We start from the raw sequence: 18,169 nt of genomic DNA, 5'->3' as shown, positions 1-18,169 counted from the left end.
GAGTGTCAGGAAGGGGCATTCCCTTGGGAAACCTGGGCTCTGCCTGGTTCCTTGGGGAGCTGCTCCTGGGACTTTCCTGGGCTCAGTCACCCATGGCTACACTGCTGCTGGAGTCTCCAGAAGAGCCCTGGGCTGATGCCAGGGCACAGCATGTGCTAACTCCTGCCAGGAACCATTCCCAAGAGGAAACTGGGATGTGGCCACACTTGGAAGAGGAAAGCAGAGCTGGCCTGGGATGAGAGTAGTTCGAGCTGCCTTCAGCCCACCAGCACAGCCACAACCTGGGAAAGTCATTCCCCTCTCCATTAGCACCCGGAGAGAGGGGCTGGGAACCACTGAGCCACTGATGCAGGCCCTGACCTCTGAGCTGCCTCCCCAGCACCATGAGCCCTGTGCAAGCCCCACACAAACCACACAGCCAGTCCTTGCTTCATGTTTAATAGGGATGGACACATGCCGTGTTGCAGCCCGTGGGGCAGGACCTGGGCAGGGCTCACGGCGTGTCCCCAGTCACTGTGCTGGGTGAGCTAAGCCCTGTTAGCTCTGCAGCCTACTCATGCCATCCTTTCTAATAAGTTATTATAAATAAAGCATCTGACCCCTGCCCTCCCACAGTGAGGCTGTGAGTGACCCCACAGCCCTGCCAGTCCCAGCCCTGGCAGGTCTGTCACCCACCTCCTGGAGGGACTGGCACTGCAGCCAGGCTCTAACAACCCTGCCACAGCCACCAGCAAATAGACAAAAAAATCAAGTCTTAGAAAAATTGCTGTGAGCAGGGCAAGAACACAGCAGGGCCAAGGCTCTCCCTGCCCCAGCCCCCACCCCGTTACACCCATGGGTGCCCCAAATCTTCCCTCCCCAACACTGCCCATCTGTACCCCCCACCCCTCTACTCACACCTGGCAGTAGAGCCCCGAGTCCTTCCCTCTCCGAAGTCTGGGCACTATGACAGGCACAGCCACACCAACCCTGCTCCGGCAGCAAGCGCCGCTTGCTGGGCACCCCCTGCCCCCATCCCTGTCCCTGGAGCAGCTGTGGGTCTGTCCCTGGACTGTCCTCAGGCCCGTTAGCTGTCCGTGCAGCAGTTCCCTGCAAAGGAGGACAGAGAGCCTTGGCACGGGGAGCCTGGCAAGCTCCAGGTCCTCACCAGCCCATGCCCCAGGGTCAGCAGGGACTCGGCTGGGTGCCAGGGCGGTTCTCACCCAGGATGTTGCGCTTGCAGAGAGGGCAGGTCTGCTGCAGCAGGAGCCAGGGATCCACACAGTCCCGGTGGAACTCATGGGAGCAGGGCAGCACCCGCAGCCACTGCCAGCAGGGAAGTGAGGGCACATGTGAGCACAGCTGGGTGACAGGGACATGGCCCAGACCCTGGCAAGGACACCCCAGCCCCGGCCAGCGACCGGAGGGTCAGCCCAGGGTGTGTCCCAGTCCACCCAGTCCCACCTGGCTCTTGTGGAACTGGTCCAGGCAGACAGCACAGCTGTCGATCTCGCAGGCCCGGCTCCGGGGTGGCTTCCTGGGGTGGTAACGCCGGGTTTTCAGCGCCAATAGCCGCCGACGGATGTGCTGCTTCAGGTCCAGCTGTGGGGGCAGAGCCGAGGGTCAGAGCCCACCCCACAACCCCCAGCATAGCACACAGCGGAGACATTCCCACATTCCCACCTCGGCATCCTGCTCCGACAGGTCCTGCCGCGACTGGCGCTGGGCCTGCACCATGACGCCGGTGCAGAGCAGCAGGGCGATCAGCAGGATGGTGTTCCACAGCTGCTGCAGGTATTTCTGTGGGGACAGGGCGGTGGGGATGGCAGGCGGGGACCTGGACCCACTCCCAGCCCCGCTCCCGGCCCCACTGGAGCCCCAGCACCGTACCTGGACCTGCGAGCTGCTCTCCCCGGGACAGATGACCCCCTGCCACTCCCCGTAGAGGCCCCCTCGGGACAGGCCACAGGTGGACCACAGCGTGAGGGTCACTCCCTGCAAGGCAGGACACAGCATTGCTGAGGCCACAGCAGGGTCCAGCAACGCAAGAACACGTGTCCCTCCTTCTCCTCCACGGGAGGAGGAACAGTGCTGCCAGCTGCCCGGTTCCCACTGGATCCCTTCCCTGCTCCCTGCAGCTGCTTCTCATGGATTGGGGAAGTCTGGCTGGGCACAGTCATGCCCTGCTCTCCCACTGGCAGAAAGAGGAAGAGGAGGACAGACAAACATACCAGATTCTCCAGCAGCACTGCCTGGTATGTGATCTTTGCTGTAGCCCGAAGCCCACTGTGAGCAAAGAGAAAAGTGTTAATGCCACAGACACAGCAGGATCCAGGAACAGCTCCCCAGTGCCAGGGAGCACCCCCTCCCCACAGGGATGGGCAGGGACCAAGAGGGACCAGAGGAATTACAGGGGAGGTGACAGCAAAATACAGCTGTGCCCAGCCCTCAGTGACCCTGCACAGGCCTCCTCCTCCCAACCTCATGCCTCAGTTTCCCCACATGTGACACTATGGCAGCAATCCCAATGTCCCACACGTCAGGAGGATATCGACAGGGTCCCACTGCTGCTGGTGGTGAGAACAGACACCCACAGAGGTTTGTGGAGATGCCAATGCCATGATGAGAACCAAGTGGTCTGGATAATTTCTACTGAAAGTCCTAAAGCTCTTGGCTGAGGCCACTGTCATACCTGCCACCACTTGGGAAGCCAAGAAAGGGCTCCAGCCCTGGGGAAGGGCTGGATCTGACCCAGATCTCCCCTGGAAATGCATCTTAGCCCCTGCTGGCCTTGGCATGGTGGAACACCACCCCAGTGACAGACCCCCAGGGCAGTCCCTGCCAAGGCACAAGGCAAGGACAAGGTAGTGACAAGGCCCTCCCACAGCCCAGCCCGTACCGCAGCAGCGCTCCCAGCAGCCTGGTGACATTGTCCGAGGACTGGATGACGATGACGGGCTTGGCGAGCAGCTGGGACACGTCCAGCTGCAGTGGGAAGGAAATGGATCCATCAGCGGGGCACAATCCCCGCCCGGCCCCACCGCTGGCACTGCCCTACCTCACGGATGGCGTTCTGGTTCAGCGCCAGGATGAGCAGCGCGGACGCCCCCAGCACCAGGGCCCGCTTCATCTGCAGGGACAGCGGGGACACCATCAGGGGACAGCGGGGCTGTGTCCCCGACAAGCCCCTGTCCTGCTGTAGGAAGCACTCAGCAACTCTTTGCCAGGGCAAAGGGTCACAAGGGACCCAAGAGGGGTCAGAAGCTGTCAGAGACCCCCTGGCCACCAAGCACAGACCAGGACCCCCAGATCTGGCCAGGAGACACCCCAGATGACACCCCTGCGGGTTTGTGACCTGCAAACACCACGGCAGCCCTCAGGCCAGGCAGAGAGGACAGGGTCAGGCAGAGGATCACCTTGGTGACAACGGCAGTGGTGAAGGACTCCTCCTTGGCACCCCGGGGGCCCTCAGCCGGCTCCTCGGTGCCAACAGGCACCACCCCGATCCAGCTGTCAGCAGCGCCCAGCTCCGGCTCCACGTCACCCACCTGGGGATGTGACAAACAAGAGGGAGAGCTGGGATGGAGTGCAAGGTTCAGGGCACCCCCAAAGCACCCCTGTGCCCCCAAGTGTCCCGGGGAGCCAGGCACTGTGTGGGGACAGGGACAGCAGCTGGGGTAACACAGGGAACACGGCCTGGCCCCCACTGCCCCTGTGTCCCCGCCCGCCCCTCCTCTCTGCTTCTGGCCACACCTGAGCAGTGGGCTACCTGCCCTGGTTCACCCCCGGTGTCTCTGGCCTCCCCACCAATCCCCTAGTCCTTCCAGGGCCTTTCAGTTCCCACTCCTCCCCTGCCTCATTCTTTCCCAGTGCGCAAGGACTCACCCCAGCACCCACTGGCTCACAGTGCCCACCGACCCCCGCTCCCTCCCACACTGACCACTGCCCTGCCAATGCCCACCGGTCCCGTCATGTCTCCCAGTTCCCACTGCTTCCCGCTCATCACTGCCACCCAGCACCCACGTCCCCAGCCCCACACCCAGTAGCCCCTCAATGTCTCCCAGTGCCCCCCAGTTCCCACTGTTCCCCTCCCTCCCTTGCTGCCCCCTGCCCCGCCAATACCTCCCAGTGCCCTCCAGTTACCACTTCTCCCCTCCCAATCCCTCTCCAGCGCCCACAGCACCCCTCAGCCCCACTCCCCGTTTCCCCGCGCTCACCAGCACCAGGCGGCCTTGGATCTCCATCTCCTCCCGCTCCCCCCGCGGGCCCCCCCGGCCCGGCCCGGCCCGGCCGCCCCCCGCTCCCAGCACGGCCCCGCGCAGCGTGTACGAGCCGCCGGGCACCCCGCCCGCGCTGCCGGCCCCGCTGCCGGCCCCGTCCCCGTCCGGCCCCGCCGCCCCGGGCTCCGCCACGGCCACCTCGACCCGCGCGGGGGTGGCGGGGCCCGACCCGGCCCGGCCGAGCGCCAGCAGCGGGGCGAGCAGGGCCGCCCGCACCGCCGCCATGGCTGCGCGCCCCGCGCCCCGCAGCGCCCCCTGCCGCCGGGGAGGACCCGCCGTGCCCCCCACCGCCCCCAGGGGGAGCCCGAGAGCCCGGGCCGGCACTGGGATCGGGACAAGGGCCGGGATAAGGACAGGGATAAGGACAGGGATAAGGACAGGGATCGGGATGGGCATCGGGACAAGGGTCGGGATAAGGACAGGGATAAGGACAGGGATTAGGACAGGGACAGGGATCGGGATGGGGATCGGGACAAGGGTCGGGATAAGGACAGGGATAGGGACAGGGATAAGGACAGGGATGGGGATCAGGACAAGGGTCGGGATATGGACCAGGATAAAGACAGGGACAGTGATCGGGATGGATACCGGGACAGGGATCGGGACAAGGGTCGGGATATGGACCAGGATAAAGACATGGACAGTGATCGGGATGGGGACCGGGACAGGGATCCGGATAAGGACCGGGGCAAGGGTCAGGATAAGGATAGGGACAGGAACCAGTGCCGGGAGAGGGACAGGGATGGAGATGGGGATGAGTATGCAGACCAGGATGAGGACACAGAGCAGGAGAGGTACAGTGACACGGAGCGAGGACAAGGACCATGACCAAGATGGACACTGGGACAGAGCAGGGACAAAGTAGGGGACAGGGACCAGGAAGAGGATGGGGACCAGAAGAGGGACAGGGAATGGGACAGGATGGAGTTCAAGACAGGGACAAGGGTTGAGACTGGGATGGGAACCAGCGCTGGGACAGGGATGGGGGAAGGGCAGGGGCAGGGTCAAGGATGAGAGTGGAATGGGAACAGAAGCAGGAACCAGGTAGAAAACAGGAACAAGGAGAGGGACTGGAAGAACAAGAGGGAGTGGGACCAACACGGGGACAAAGACCAGGACCAGGACCAGGATGGGAACAGGGAGAGGGACCAGGAGGAGAACAAGAATCAGGAGAGAAACAGGGGCAGGGACTGGGAGCAAAACAGGGACAAGGGCTGGGGCTGGAATGGGAACCAGCAGCAGCAGCAGCAGCAGCAGGTCAGTGATGGATGCAGGGACCAGGAAACCAACTGTCACCAGGAGAGTGACAGACACAGGAAGAGACATGGGGACACAAATATCACATCTTCCACATCCCCATGTGTGGATACAGGGACACGTGGGGACAGAGGGACACGTGTGCTCTGGGGGAAGAAGGATATGGGCACACCCCTACCCCAAGGTGACATGAGCACACCTGGGTGACACAGACACACAACACCCAGCTGTTTTGAGTACCCCAAAACCCAGCTGTGCCCCACACTGGACACTCCTCAACACTCCCAGCTTGGTGGGTGCCAGGCAGCCTCCAGTGCCACATCCTGACCCCTGGGTGCCCATCTCAACCCCTAGGTGCCACATCCTGGCCCTGCTCTGGCCACGTGTGCCCAGCACATGTGCCTCTGGGGGATTTGCTGGCTGGATTAGCCGCGGCATGGGCCTAGGCTGACCTGCTTTTGGCAGGGGCCACACTGGGGACGGGACTCGGGGCTGTGGGACCCAGCTCCCGTGGCTGCAGAGGGCCGTGGAATGGGTCTGGGTGTGTCCCCGTGTCCCTCCTGTCTCCATTCATGTTGTAAGTGTGGGGGTGTAATCACAGGGTGGGCACTGTCCCTCCTCCCACGGCTGCAGCCAGAGCCGGTTTAACCACATGGCAAAACATCCCGATTGCAACGGGTCTGGATGTGCCATAAAAAACAGCCGGGAGCACGGCTGGCTCGGGAACCAGCCATGTTTGGGAACGGCGAACATGGATGTGGGAGACTGTGTGGATTTGGGGGGGAGCACTGAAATGGAGCCTGGGGATGGCTGCTGCCAGAGCTGCTGCATGGAGGGGACACAGCAAGGGGTGTGAATGGCTCCGTGCAGCATCCATAGGTTCGTGGGATACAGATTGCTTCCTGAACACCTGCAGCTCCAGGGGACACATACGGGTCCACAGAATGTGGATGGCTCCATGGGACATCTATGCATCCCAGTTCCAAGGGACACATACAACTCCATGGGACATAAATGGCTCCTTGGGACATGCACACGTGGGACACAGACGGCTCTGTGGGACATCCACCGCCCCAACAAGGGACATGTATGGTTTCATGGGATGTTTCCATGGGTTATCCATGGACATGTATAACTTCATAGGGCACCCACGGGACATCCACAGCTTCATGGGATAAATATTGTTCCATAGGACATGCAGAGCTCTCTAGGACAATTGTGCCCATGTGGGGCACAGGGCTCTGTGGGACATCCATGGCTCCATGGGACACACACAGCCCCACTGGCATCCTGCTCCTCATCCCCATCTTCCAATCACTGCACTCAATCTGTCCCTGTCCCTTCTACTTGGCACCCTGCCCCAGTCCCTGCCCCACTTTCGATCCCTGTTCCCACCTCTGTTCCCTGTCCCCACCTCCTATCCCTGGCACTGTCCTCATCACTGTCCCCTCTCCCTGACACCTGCCCCATATCACCATCTCCCATCCCACAGTCACATCTCCCTCCAGACCCCAGTGTCCTCCCACACCCTTCTACCCCACTGCATCTCCCAAACTCTCATAGGGCCCCCACATTCCTGTAAACTCCTTGACCCGCAGAGCCCCCTACACCCATCTCTCCCTTGCCCCCCAAATCCCAATGTTCCCCATGCCTCCCAAGGGCCCCTGTGTCCCCACATCCCCTATTCCCCATGTACCCCTGCCCCACATGTCCCCTATAGTCCTCACATCCCCCCAAGTCCCTCATACCCCCAAGGCCCTTTATGCCCCCATACTCCCCATACCCCCTAAGCATCCTCATGCCCCCATATCCCCTATAGCTCCCATACCCCTCCATGCCCCCCTTATCCCCCATAGTTCCCATAACCCCCAAAGTCTCCCATACCCCCCTATAGTCCCCAAGCCCCTCTGTGCCCCCATATTCCCTACGCCTCCATCACCCCCATCCCCCATGGCGGGGCGGCAGCGGGCGCTGACCGGGCGGGCAGGGGTCGGGCAGGGTCCAAGGCCACGGGGGTGGGCGGGGGGCCGGGCCGGGCCGGGCCGGGCGGGGCGGGGGCGGTCCCGGGGAGGTGCTCGGAGCCTTCCCGGCCGGCGGGGCCGGGCAGAGCCGCCCGCAGCGCACCATGAGCGGCCGCGTCGGGGACCTGAGCCCGCGGCAGGCGGAGGTGCTGGCCCAGGTGAGCCGGGACGGAGGGACCGGGGGCTGCGGGGAGACAGGGCCCGGGGCCGGGCTGTCCTGTCCTCCCCGCTGTGCGCCCGCATCCGCCACGGGACCGGCATCACCCCCGCCCCGCACCCCAAACCCACCGGCAGCGTTTCTGTTTCCGGCCCCGGGGGGCTCCCGCCGCCTCCTCCAGCCCCTCATCCCGGGCTCCAAACTCACCGGCATCGCCGCCGCTCCGGGGGGCTCCGCACCCCAAACCTACCGGCTTCACCCCCATTTCTGGCCGCGGGGACGTCCCATCGCCTTCAGCCTCCGCCCCGCCCCATAAGTCCGGCCCCGGGAGGTTCCCGCTGCCTCCATCCCCCATCCCGGACCCCAAACACCCGGGCCGAGCCCCACTGCGGCACTGCCCTCCAGGGCAGGGCAGGACCGGCCTGCGGGGGTCCTGGGGGCCCCTCCCGTGGTGGGCCGCATCCCTCTCCCATCCTCCCCGGGGCTTGGGAACCTCCCGCCTCACTGCCGGGCCCTTGGGACCGTGGTTTTCTGCCGCTTCCATCCCACCCTGGACCCCCCGGCCCCGAGCTGAGCCCCCCGTGGTGCTGCCCACCGGGGAAGTGAACCACGGGTGTCCCCCCAGACTGGGCACCGCCGGGCCCCGTGTTCTTTCACCTTTCCCATGGGACTGGAAAACTTTGTCCCGTCACCGCCGTGATTGCGGGCCCGGGGACAGCCGGAACCGGTGACTGTCACCCAGCACGGCCACCTATCTCTGCCAGCCGCTGGTGTTTGGGTGCCAGCCCTTATCGGGGTTCAGTACACCCCAACCACGAGGGCACCCCCGTGCCTTTATCTTATCGCTGCCTTTCAGACCCAGCCAAATTCCACGGGCGGGCGATGACCCCGCGGGGTGCCAGCGCGGGGTGGGGGGGCAGAGGCAGGCGTGGGGCACCGAGCCCAAACCGTGCCCGGTGCCAGCCGTGCCCGGGCTGCCTGAGGGAGGCGAGTGGCCCAACCCGTTCGTCCACCACCACCGGCTTTGTCCCAGGGTGAAGGAGCTAATCCCGGGTTTAATTACCCCTAAATTCAGCGGGAGATAAGCTAATCAGGCTCATTAAGGGGAGGGCCTCGGCTGGTACGGAGATTTGAGCCGTAGCCTGGTTGGGGTGAGCGGGGCCATGTGGAGAGGGGACCCTGGGTCCCCCAAACCTCCTAATCTTGCACCCCAATAGCCTCCTGCCTGTGCTAGCAGGCTGTGACCCACTAGGGGTGTCACTGAAACGGGGACACGTGGTGATGTGCTGGTGCCTGGCTTCATCCCAAGGATGCCATTGGTGGGGCCTGGTCTGCCTGGTGCCTGCAGGACCCCCTCTGAGGGCGGGGGGGGGGGGGGGGGGGGTTGGTCCCTGAGCTTTCCCAATGCCCCCAGTCCTGCACCCTGACACCCTCCTGCCTGTGCCAGGGGGGCTGTGACTTGCTGGGGTGTCACTGGAGCAGGGGAACACACAGTGACTGCCCCCATCCATCCCAAAGGACACCCCTGGAGGGGGCTGGTTCACCCACTCCCTGTGGGACCTTCCGGGAGGAGCGGAGTGGTGACAGCCCAAACTCACGCCTTATGCAAGAGCTTGGGGACACCTTGTGCTGGGGGACACCCAGAGCAGGGCAGCTGGCCTGGGGACAGTCCCCTGCCAGGTGACCACTGATCCCAGCTGGCTGCACGTGGGACAGGGAGGGGGCACAGGGTGACCCTTCTCCCCTGGGAGAATGTCTCAATACTGGTGGACATGTTTTTGAGGGGGACAAGGAAGAGACAAACCTTCAGCCTTGAGGTTTTTGAGGAGGATCAGGGATCCCTTCACCAACTGCCCCTCCTGTCCCCACAGTTCCGGGAAAAGCTGCAGGACGTGCTGCCCTCCCTACCCTCCCAGGACGACTATTTCCTCCTGAAATGGCTCCGAGGTAACCCCAAAGTGGTAATAGCCCTGGTGAGGTGGGAGCCCCCGTGGGGCTGGCGGGGGGCTGAGCTCTCTGCTCTCTTGCAGCACGCGCCTTCGACCTGCCCAAGGCAGAGGCAATGGTCCGCAAGGTGAGAGGGGCACCCTGCTTTTGGGGGGACCCCGCTGTGCTGGAACATACCTGGCGTGTGATGCCCTGCCGTGGGCCAACAGCCCCAGCAAGGGGGACCTGCCCATGGGGTTCACCTTGTCCCAAATCTCACCCTGGCCCGCTCTGCCCCACTGCAGCACATCGAGGTCCGCAAGCACATGGATGCCGACAACATCATCGCCTGGGAGCCTCCTGAGGTGAGTGTCCCTGGCCTCCTGGGGTGGCCCTGGAGGGGACCGTCCCCCTGAGTCCCCTGGGGTCTGTGTGAGGTGCCCTGAACCCGCCGTGCTCCTGCAGGTGATTCGGAAGTACATGTCAGGTGGGCTGTGTGGCTACGACCGCGAGGGCAGCCCGGTGTGGTATGAGATCATCGGGCCGCTGGACGCCAAGGGGCTGCTGTTCTCCGCCTCCAAGCAGGACCTGCTCAAGAACAAGTTCCGGGACTGTGAAGTGCTCCGGCACGAGTGTGAGCAGCAGAGTGAAAAGGTGGGAACCTGCCCACCCTCTGCTGGCCCCAACACACCTGTGGGACCATGTCCCTGCCAGCTCCACTGTACCAGTCATCATCTTCCCCAGCGCTGTCGGTCCCTGTCCTGTCCATTCTCCTCCGTCCATATTCCTGCCAGCCCCATATATGCATGTCCATTCCCACAACTCAAAGTCCTCCCCAGCACGTATCTCGCCAGCTCCCCATCTCTGGTACGTGCTTACCAGACAATGTCCTCACTTGCCAGTCCTACAGGTCCAAGTCCAGTTCATCTCCCTCAGCCCCACAAATCCATGTCCTGTCCACCCCACCATGGACCATGTCCCTGCCAACCCTGTATGTCCACCTCTGGTTCATCCTCCCATCCCACAACTCTGCATCCTGCCATCCCACCAGTCCATGTTCCTGCTGTCCCTCAGCCCATGTCCCTCTCCCAGCTCCCATGAAGTCCCTTCTGCCCACACTAAACTTGGGAGGTGGCTCTGGCTGGGGCAGCTAGCCTGTTGGGGCCACCCCATCCCTGGACCTGCCTGTGAATCCTGCCTGATCCTCTCCCTCTCCCCATCCCAGCTGGGCAAGAAGGTTGAGATGGTGATGATGGTGTATGACTGTGAGGGCCTGGGCCTGAAGCACCTCTGGAAGCCAGCTGTGGACACATATGGGGAGGTGAGGGCTCCTGCCCACCTCCCTGCTGGACCACAGGGGTCTGGGATGATCCCTGTGTTCTGGGTGGGGTCCTGGTGGATGACCTGAGCTCCCCCCGTCCTGCAGATCCTGGCCATGTTCGAGGAGAATTACCCTGAGTCCCTCAAGCGCCTCTTTATTGTGAAGGGTGAGTTCAGCCCCAGGGTCCTGCTCCCCTCACCCAGGTGCTGACACCCCCTAATGCCCCCCTCTGCCCTCAGCCCCCAAGCTCTTCCCCGTGGCCTACAACCTGGTCAAGCACTTCCTGAGCGAGGACACACGCAGGAAGGTCGTGGTACTGGGATGTGAGTCCTGATCCTCCCCAAGTTGTCCCAAATGGGGGTGACACATCTCTGCACCACTGTCATCCCACCCAGGGGAGATACTCCAACTCATAGTCCCCCAAACCTGCTGTCCTCCCCTCTAGCCAACTGGAAGGAAGTCCTGCAGAAATACATCGACCCCGCACAGATCCCGGTGGAGTACGGGGGGACAATGACAGACCCTGACGGGGACCCCAAGTGCTCCAGCAAGGTAGGAGGAGCCTCTGCTGGGTTCTTCAGGGGTGCTGGGCGGTTCTCCCAAACCCACATCCTCCATCCCTTCCAGATAAACTACGGGGGGGACGTGCCCCAGCATTACTACGTGCGGGACCAGCTGGCACAGAAGTACGAACACTCGGTCGTGGTCAACAGAGGCTCGTCCCACCAGGTCGAGTACGAGATCCTCTTCCCCGGCTGCGTCCTCAGGTGAGCAGCAGCTCCACACTGCGGGGAGAGGGTGACAGCCACGGTGTCCCCACACCACCACAGCACTGCCCTGTGCCCTGCAGGTGGCAGTTCCGCTCCGAGGGCGCCGACATCGGCTTTGGGGTGTACCTGAAGACCAAAGTCGGGGAGCGGCAGCGGGCTGGTGACATGACCGAGGTGCTCCCCAACCAGCGCTACAACGCACACATGGTGCCCGAGGACGGCTCCCTCACCTGCTCCACGCCCGGCATTTGTGAGTGCTGAGCCCTCCCCAGGGACCTGCGGGACCCCCGAGGTGTCCCCCGTGTCCCTGACACCCCTGTCCCCCCGCAGATGTCCTACGCTTCGACAACACCTACAGCTTCCTCCACTCCAAGAAGGTGAGCTACAGCGTGGAGGTGCTGCTGCCCGACACCGCCTCTGCCCAGCAGATCCAGGGGGAGTCCCCCAACCACAGCCCCTGAGCTCCCCGGGCTGCACCGCGCCCCCAGGATGGCCCCACGGGAAGATGGAGCTGGGGCTGAGCCCCGGAGCTGCTGGACTGAGGGGGGGCCGAGTGGGGCCGGACGGGGCCGAGCGCCTGCAGCCCCCCCAGCTCTGTGCCTTATGTGGGCCCTGCACCCACCGCTGCTGCTGCTGCCTGGGGTGGGGAGTAAAGGGATGGACTGAGCAGGCTCTGCTCCGGTTTGTGGCTCCCCGGCGCCAGAACTGCCCCTGCTGCCCCCCTCAACCCTACAACGGGACCGGCTGCCCCCAGCCCCTGAACTGCCCCCTCAGTCTCGTAACTGCTCCCCCCAGCCCCTGAACTGCCCCCTCAGTCTCGTAACTGCTCCCCTCAGCCCCTGAACTGCCCCCTCAGTCTCGTAACTGCTCCCCCCAGCCCCTGAACTGCCCCCTCAGTCTCGTAACTGCTCCCCCCAGCCCCTGAACTGCCCCCTCAGTCTCGTAACTGCTCCCCTCAGCCCCTGAACTGCCCCCTCAGTCTCGTAACTGCTCCCCTCAGCCCCTTAACTGTGCCCCCAGTCCCACAATTACCGACCCAACCAAAGAATGGCTCCCCAGCCCCAGAACTGCCCCTGCTGCCCCTCAGCCCCATAACCGCCCCAGTTGACCCCAGCCACGTAACTGTCTCCCCAGCCCCACAACTGCCACGCCAGCCACATAACTGTCTCCCCAGCCCCACAGCTGCCACCCCAGCCACATAACTGTTCCCCCAGGTCCCTAACTGTCCCCCGGCCCCACAGTTTCCCCACAGCCGTTCCCGCAGACCCGTCACTGTTCCCCAGCCCCAGAGCCGTCCCCGTGACCGCCGGTGACGTCAGGCCGCGGGGTCACGTACGCGGCCAGGCCCCGCCCCCGCCGCCATCCCGCGGCCCCGAGGGGCGGGGGCAATGCAAATCTGCCAAAGTGGGCGTGGTTTCGTGACGTAGCAGGGGGCGGGGCATGCTGCGGGAGCGGTGGCGCGCGCCATGGGGCAGGAGGAGCCCGACCTGTACCGGGACACGTGGGTCCGATACCTGGGTGAGCACCGGGAACCGGGCACCGGGCACTGACACCGGGAACCGGGCACTGACATTGAGCGCTGACCCCGGGAAGCGGGTACCGGCACCGGGCACTGACATTGAGCGCTGACACCGGGAAGCGGGCGCTGACATTGAGTACAGAGCACTGACACTGGGTACCGGTGCCGGGAACTACGGGAGCGCCGGGAACCGGGTACCGACATCGGGTACCGGGTACCAGCACTGGGCAGTGACGCTGGGCACAGGCACGGGGACCTGAGCAGTGACATTGGGCATTAACATCGAATACCGCCACCGGGACCTGGGCACTGGTTTTGGGCACTGACATCGGGTACCGGCTGCACAAACGGGGCAGTGATGCCGGGCACCAGCCCCGTCACACGGTATCGACACCGGGAACTGGCCGGTGACAGCGGGCACTAGCCTCAGGAAGGGGGCAGTGGTGTTGGGCGCTGAGCACAGCACCGAGCACTGGTACCGGGTACCGACGGCAGGCACACACCGGGAACCAGGCACTGACACCCGGCACTGCTTGGGGAACATGACACCAGAGACTGTGTCAGGTATTGGGCACCACACACCAGGCACTGCACTGCCCTGGGCACTGAACTCCAGTATTGGTACCACAGAGTGCACTGGGCCCGTGGTATTGGGCACAGAGCACCAACACCCAGCACTACGCACTGCACAGGACACTGAGACAGGGTTCTGGTAGCAGATATCAGCACCACACAGCAGGCCCTGGCACTGGGCACAGCACACAGGGTAACAGCACTGCACACCAGCACCACGTATGTGTCCATAGCACTGACACTGGCTAGTGGCACCATCCACCAGCACTATGCAATGGATACCAGGACCAGTTATGGGCGCTGGGCAGACACAGATACCAGAAGTGGGCACTGTCACTAGCACTGGGCAGTCACAGACACCAGCACTGGCACCGGTCACCCCCAGTCCAGCTGTCCCAGTGACGGTGGGTCCAAGGAGACCCAGGCATTCCAAACACCCCTGTGCAAGATCCATGCAGTGACATTGGGACACCCTGGACAGGTGACGTGGGGACAGTCAGCCCCTGACCCTACCATCCCCTCAGGTTATGCCAACGAGGTGGGCGAGTCCTTCCGCCCGCTGGTGCCCGTGCCGGTGGTGTGGGCCAGCTACGGCGTGGCCACCGCCTACGTGACCGCAGACGCCATCGACAAGGGTCGGAAAGCTGCCGCCGTGAGTGCCACCCCCTCCTCACCCCCCAGCCTCCCCATCCCTGCCCTTCCACTGACCCCTGTGTCCCCCCAGGCCCACCCGCAGGACCCCACACGTGTGGGAGTGGCCGTGGTGGACACCTTCGTGTGGCAGAGCCTGGCCTCGGTGGCCATCCCCGGCTTCACCATCAACCGGCTCTGTGCCGCCTCGCTGGCCCTGCTGGGCTCCCTCACCCGCTGGCCCCTGCCCGTGCGCCGCTGGACCACCACTGCCCTGGGGCTGGCTGCCATCCCCCTCATCATCACCCCCATCGACAGGTAACAGACACCGGGACACCCCTGGGGCGGGGGGACAGGCAGGTGCCACCACCCCATCCCCACAGCCCCGAGGGATGGAGCACATTTGTCTCCTTGGAGACCGGTCCCAGAATGGGCTTGGGGCTGGGAGCAGAGGGTGCTGATGGGATGTCTCCACGCCAAAGGGGCTTTGCTGGGGTCCAGCCAGGACACGTCCCTGTCAGGGTGGGGATTATCCAGAGCTGAGCCGGGATTAGCACAGTGAGGCTGTGCTAAACCTGGTTTTGGTGGCGCTGGTGTCTCAGGGGATATTGAGGACAGCCCCACCCATCCCACATCACATCCACTGCCCCAGAGACCCCCCCGGGACCTCACTGACGCCCTCTCCTGCCGCAGGACTGTGGATTTCCTGATGGATTCCAGCCTCCGCAAGCTTTACGGGACACCAGGAGAGCCCCCGACGTCCCACTGAGCACCACCCCGTGCACTCCGGGGAAACTGAGGCATGCTGCTGTGACCCACCTACTGTGACCTCTCACTCTGGTGACCCCCAGAGTGGCCCCCCTGCTCCACACTGGTCCTAATAAACCATTTCAAACATGACCCCTGATGGGTGATGCTGAGGTGCCACCATGGCCAGGCTATGTCCTCTCTTGGCAGACATATGGATCTGGGTGGGTCCAAATCCCTCAGGGGTCTCCACCTGGGAGAAGGGGTCTCTTCCTGCCCAGAGCAGCCCTGCTGTCCCCCACCCTGGAACCTCTACATCACAGCCTCGTGGGACATCCTGGGGCCTGTCCCCAAGGAGCTGCCACCACATCCATGGTCTCCAAGGACATGAAATCCACCCAGCCAGGAGCCACGATCTCCAGCGCCACAGGCTGGGACAGTGCCACAACACCTGGAAGCCACATCTCCAGCTACCTGGGGGGAACCTGGACATGTAGCTTGCCAGTGTAGGGGCACATCTCCATCCCTTGGTGGCGTCCACACACTACCAACTAGGAGAAGCTTTAGAGAAAGCAAAACCACATTTATTAGTGAGAAAGAGGTTCTGGTCCCATCTTGCCCTGTGTCTCTGTCTCCCTGAGGACCAGGGCCCCCACCACACTCTGCAGCTCAGCCTGGAAGGGACATCTCTGCCTGGGTGGCCGCTGTCCCCGCCGGGGTCTGCCCAGGTGCCAGGGGGTCAGGGCCAGCCCCAGCAGCCCCCCCAGCACAGCGACCACTAGCACAGCACTGCCCACCAGGGCCAGCCCAGCCAGCAGGAGCCTCTTTGCTGTCTGGCACAGTGCTGGGAAAGGCAAAAAAAACACACCTGGGGGTCAGAGGGGAGTTCAGCACAAGGGGTGGGGGTTTTGGGGACATGGAAGAGGGTTGGGGTGTCCCTCACCTTTATACCATGGTACCTTCTCCTTCTGCACCAGCACTGGTCCAACTGTCTCCCGGTGGAGAGTCCCCTCTCCTGGGAATGCTATAGGAGGATATGTCCAATGCAGTCCAGCCCAGGTCCAGGAGCCCTCCCAAGACCCCAAAACAACATGGGGCCACCCTGTCCCACCTCTGTTACCTGCCATGTCTCCACGGAGGTTGTCAGCAGCGGGACAACCGGTGTCACAGCAGTGGCATGGGGTACTCTGGACAGGGTCCTCTGCGTTGTGCCAGCTGGGAGAGGAGAGGGCAGAACTGGGTGGGGCAGCTGTAGGTGTCCTCAGACTCCACCACGAGACCCACGTGGTACCACCCCAGAGGAGATGTCTCCAAGCACCTCCCTAACATCTGCAGCATGAGGGAGCTGGGACCTGTGGCAATGCCACCAGCTGCCATTGAATAAGAGGTGATATCCAGACCACAGTGGGGTGGCTTGTTCTTCCCAGAGGTGGGTTCTGCCCCCAGCACACCCATGGGGTGCTCGTTTCCCTGGACACCCAGCATACCTGGCTGTGGTGTGGCTGTAGAAGCAGGTTCTGGTGGCATGTCCTTGTCCCCATGCCATCAGTAGGCAGTGCACATAGACCTGCTGAGACACCATGTCCTTCCTCAGGGACCCTGCTCTCCTTCCACATGACCTCATGGGGCTGAGGCCACCCCAGCAGGAGCTGGGATGTCTCAGGATGGACAATGTTTTGAGACACCCACATTATCCCCCTCCCTAAGACCTCAATCCCACCACCAAGGGCATCATCCCCACTTCACCTGCTCTTCCTCAGGCTCAGTCTCCAGTGTGGGGGCCAGGATGGAGAGGTGGAGGACAGACCCCCCTCTCTGGTGCTGGACAGACACATTCCTCAACTTCTCCCCATGCAGGCATCTGTGGCAGGAGATTGACACAGGACATTCCAGGGCTGTCTCCAGGCTCTGGACATCCCTTTCCATCAGGAGGTCCTGCAGGACCCCAGAGTGGCTGGAGAAGGAGCCCCTACTTCCTGCCTCACCAGCACTGACCCATGGCTGTTCACCACCATGAAGACTCTTCTGGAGTGTCCTGGCTGCCCTGTGGTGGTCGCATAGCACTGATCCACATGGATCTTCATGGAGATGCTGGGACTGAAGTGGATACTGGCTTCCAGGTGGATCATAGAGCCAGGGCTGAGCACTAGTGGCTTCTCTGGAGTGACACTGGAGTCCTCTGAGAAGTGTGAGTTCAGTGTGACACCCCCAAACCTCTCCCACCAGAGATGGGGGTATCAGACACATCCCAGACCACCATCCACCAGTGTCTTGGCCCCCATCCCTTCAGCTTCCCCCTTTCAGAGCCCACCCCCTGTCCTGGTTCTGTCCCCCAGGCCTGCCTTCCCTTCTCCAGAGCTACAGCACCTTCCTGGACCCCCCTGGAGCTGAGAGGGACCATGTCACCCATCAGGGGCAGAGCCGATCCCCAAACCCCACTGTGGAATCAGACACAGGACTGGGAACATCTCAAAGCCCTACAACCTCCACAAGGAGAAGCAGGGAGTTCCTGCAGGGACAGCCACCTTTCCGGGTGGTCCTAGTGCTGGGGCCAGCCAGGAGAAGGCACTGACTTGCTGCTGGTTGAGCCCAAGAGTCTTGGCTGGACCCATTCCATGGTCTCACTCCCCAGCATTGTCCTGCAGCACCCCCAGAGCACTCACCATCCAGGAGCCTCAAGGTGAAGTTCATGATGGGCTCCTCAGAGTGGGGGTGAGCAGGAACCCTCCCAGTCTCCATGCCTGAGGACATCACTGGAGCTGTCACCGTGTGACCAGGGGGCTCTGAGGCAACTGGAACCGTGGTGGTCCCTGCAAGGGGAGGGCTGAGCCAGCAGTAGCATGTCCCAGACACAGCAGAGACATTCAGGTGCTCAGGTGTCCCCAGGACTTGTTGGGGACAGGTGGCAGCAGCAAAAAGGCAGGGAGCGCACCCAGGAGGCATCAGGGGCTCTTCTGTCCCCAGCCCAGCAGGAACTCACCTGCACTAC

At 63.2% G+C, this 18,169-nt stretch overlaps 3 protein-coding genes across 4 annotated transcripts; 2 read left to right on the top strand and 1 right to left on the bottom strand.

The window, feature by feature from the left end:
* Positions 1-422: 422 nt before the first annotated feature.
* RNF215 (ring finger protein 215) lies at positions 423-4,484 on the bottom strand (the record flags this gene model as incomplete). The annotated part of the gene is made up of 10 exons (XM_083874113.1): positions 423-1,089; positions 1,203-1,305; positions 1,444-1,581; positions 1,663-1,779; positions 1,870-1,974; positions 2,211-2,265; positions 2,879-2,964; positions 3,038-3,109; positions 3,396-3,527; positions 4,197-4,484. 10 exons carry the CDS (start codon positions 4,482-4,484, stop codon positions 1,067-1,069), a joined length of 1,119 nt encoding a protein of 372 aa, XP_083730239.1. The 3' UTR covers positions 423-1,066.
* Positions 4,485-7,621: 3,137 nt separating this feature from the next.
* On the top strand, positions 7,622-12,450 carry SEC14L2 (SEC14 like lipid binding 2). Its single transcript, XM_083873996.1, has 12 exons — positions 7,622-7,695; positions 9,566-9,641; positions 9,725-9,768; positions 9,926-9,985; positions 10,086-10,274; positions 10,846-10,941; positions 11,047-11,107; positions 11,181-11,264; positions 11,387-11,493; positions 11,569-11,708; positions 11,792-11,961; positions 12,042-12,450. The coding sequence occupies exons 1-12, from the start codon at positions 7,642-7,644 to the stop codon at positions 12,170-12,172; spliced, it is 1,212 nt and encodes a 403-aa protein (XP_083730122.1). The 5' UTR covers positions 7,622-7,641; the 3' UTR covers positions 12,173-12,450.
* Positions 12,451-13,144: 694 nt separating this feature from the next.
* On the top strand, positions 13,145-15,321 carry MTFP1 (mitochondrial fission process 1). Of its 2 annotated transcripts, XM_083874067.1 has the most exons (4): positions 13,145-13,229; positions 14,328-14,455; positions 14,528-14,751; positions 15,127-15,321. In XM_083874067.1, exons 1-4 carry the CDS (start codon positions 13,178-13,180, stop codon positions 15,200-15,202), a joined length of 480 nt encoding a protein of 159 aa, XP_083730193.1. In that variant the 5' UTR covers positions 13,145-13,177; the 3' UTR covers positions 15,203-15,321. The 2 variants fall into 2 exon arrangements, with proteins under 2 accessions (XP_083730193.1, XP_083730192.1); XM_083874066.1 differs by having other exon boundaries at positions 14,328-14,751.
* Positions 15,322-18,169: the final 2,848 nt, after the last annotated feature.

Source organism: Zosterops lateralis, assembly GCF_965231275.1.
Source record: "Zosterops lateralis genome assembly, chromosome: 17".
Classification (NCBI taxonomy): Eukaryota; Metazoa; Chordata; class Aves; order Passeriformes; family Zosteropidae; genus Zosterops; species Zosterops lateralis.
Note: the sequence above shows the minus strand (reverse complement) of the source record. Positions and strands in the feature narration are given on the sequence as shown.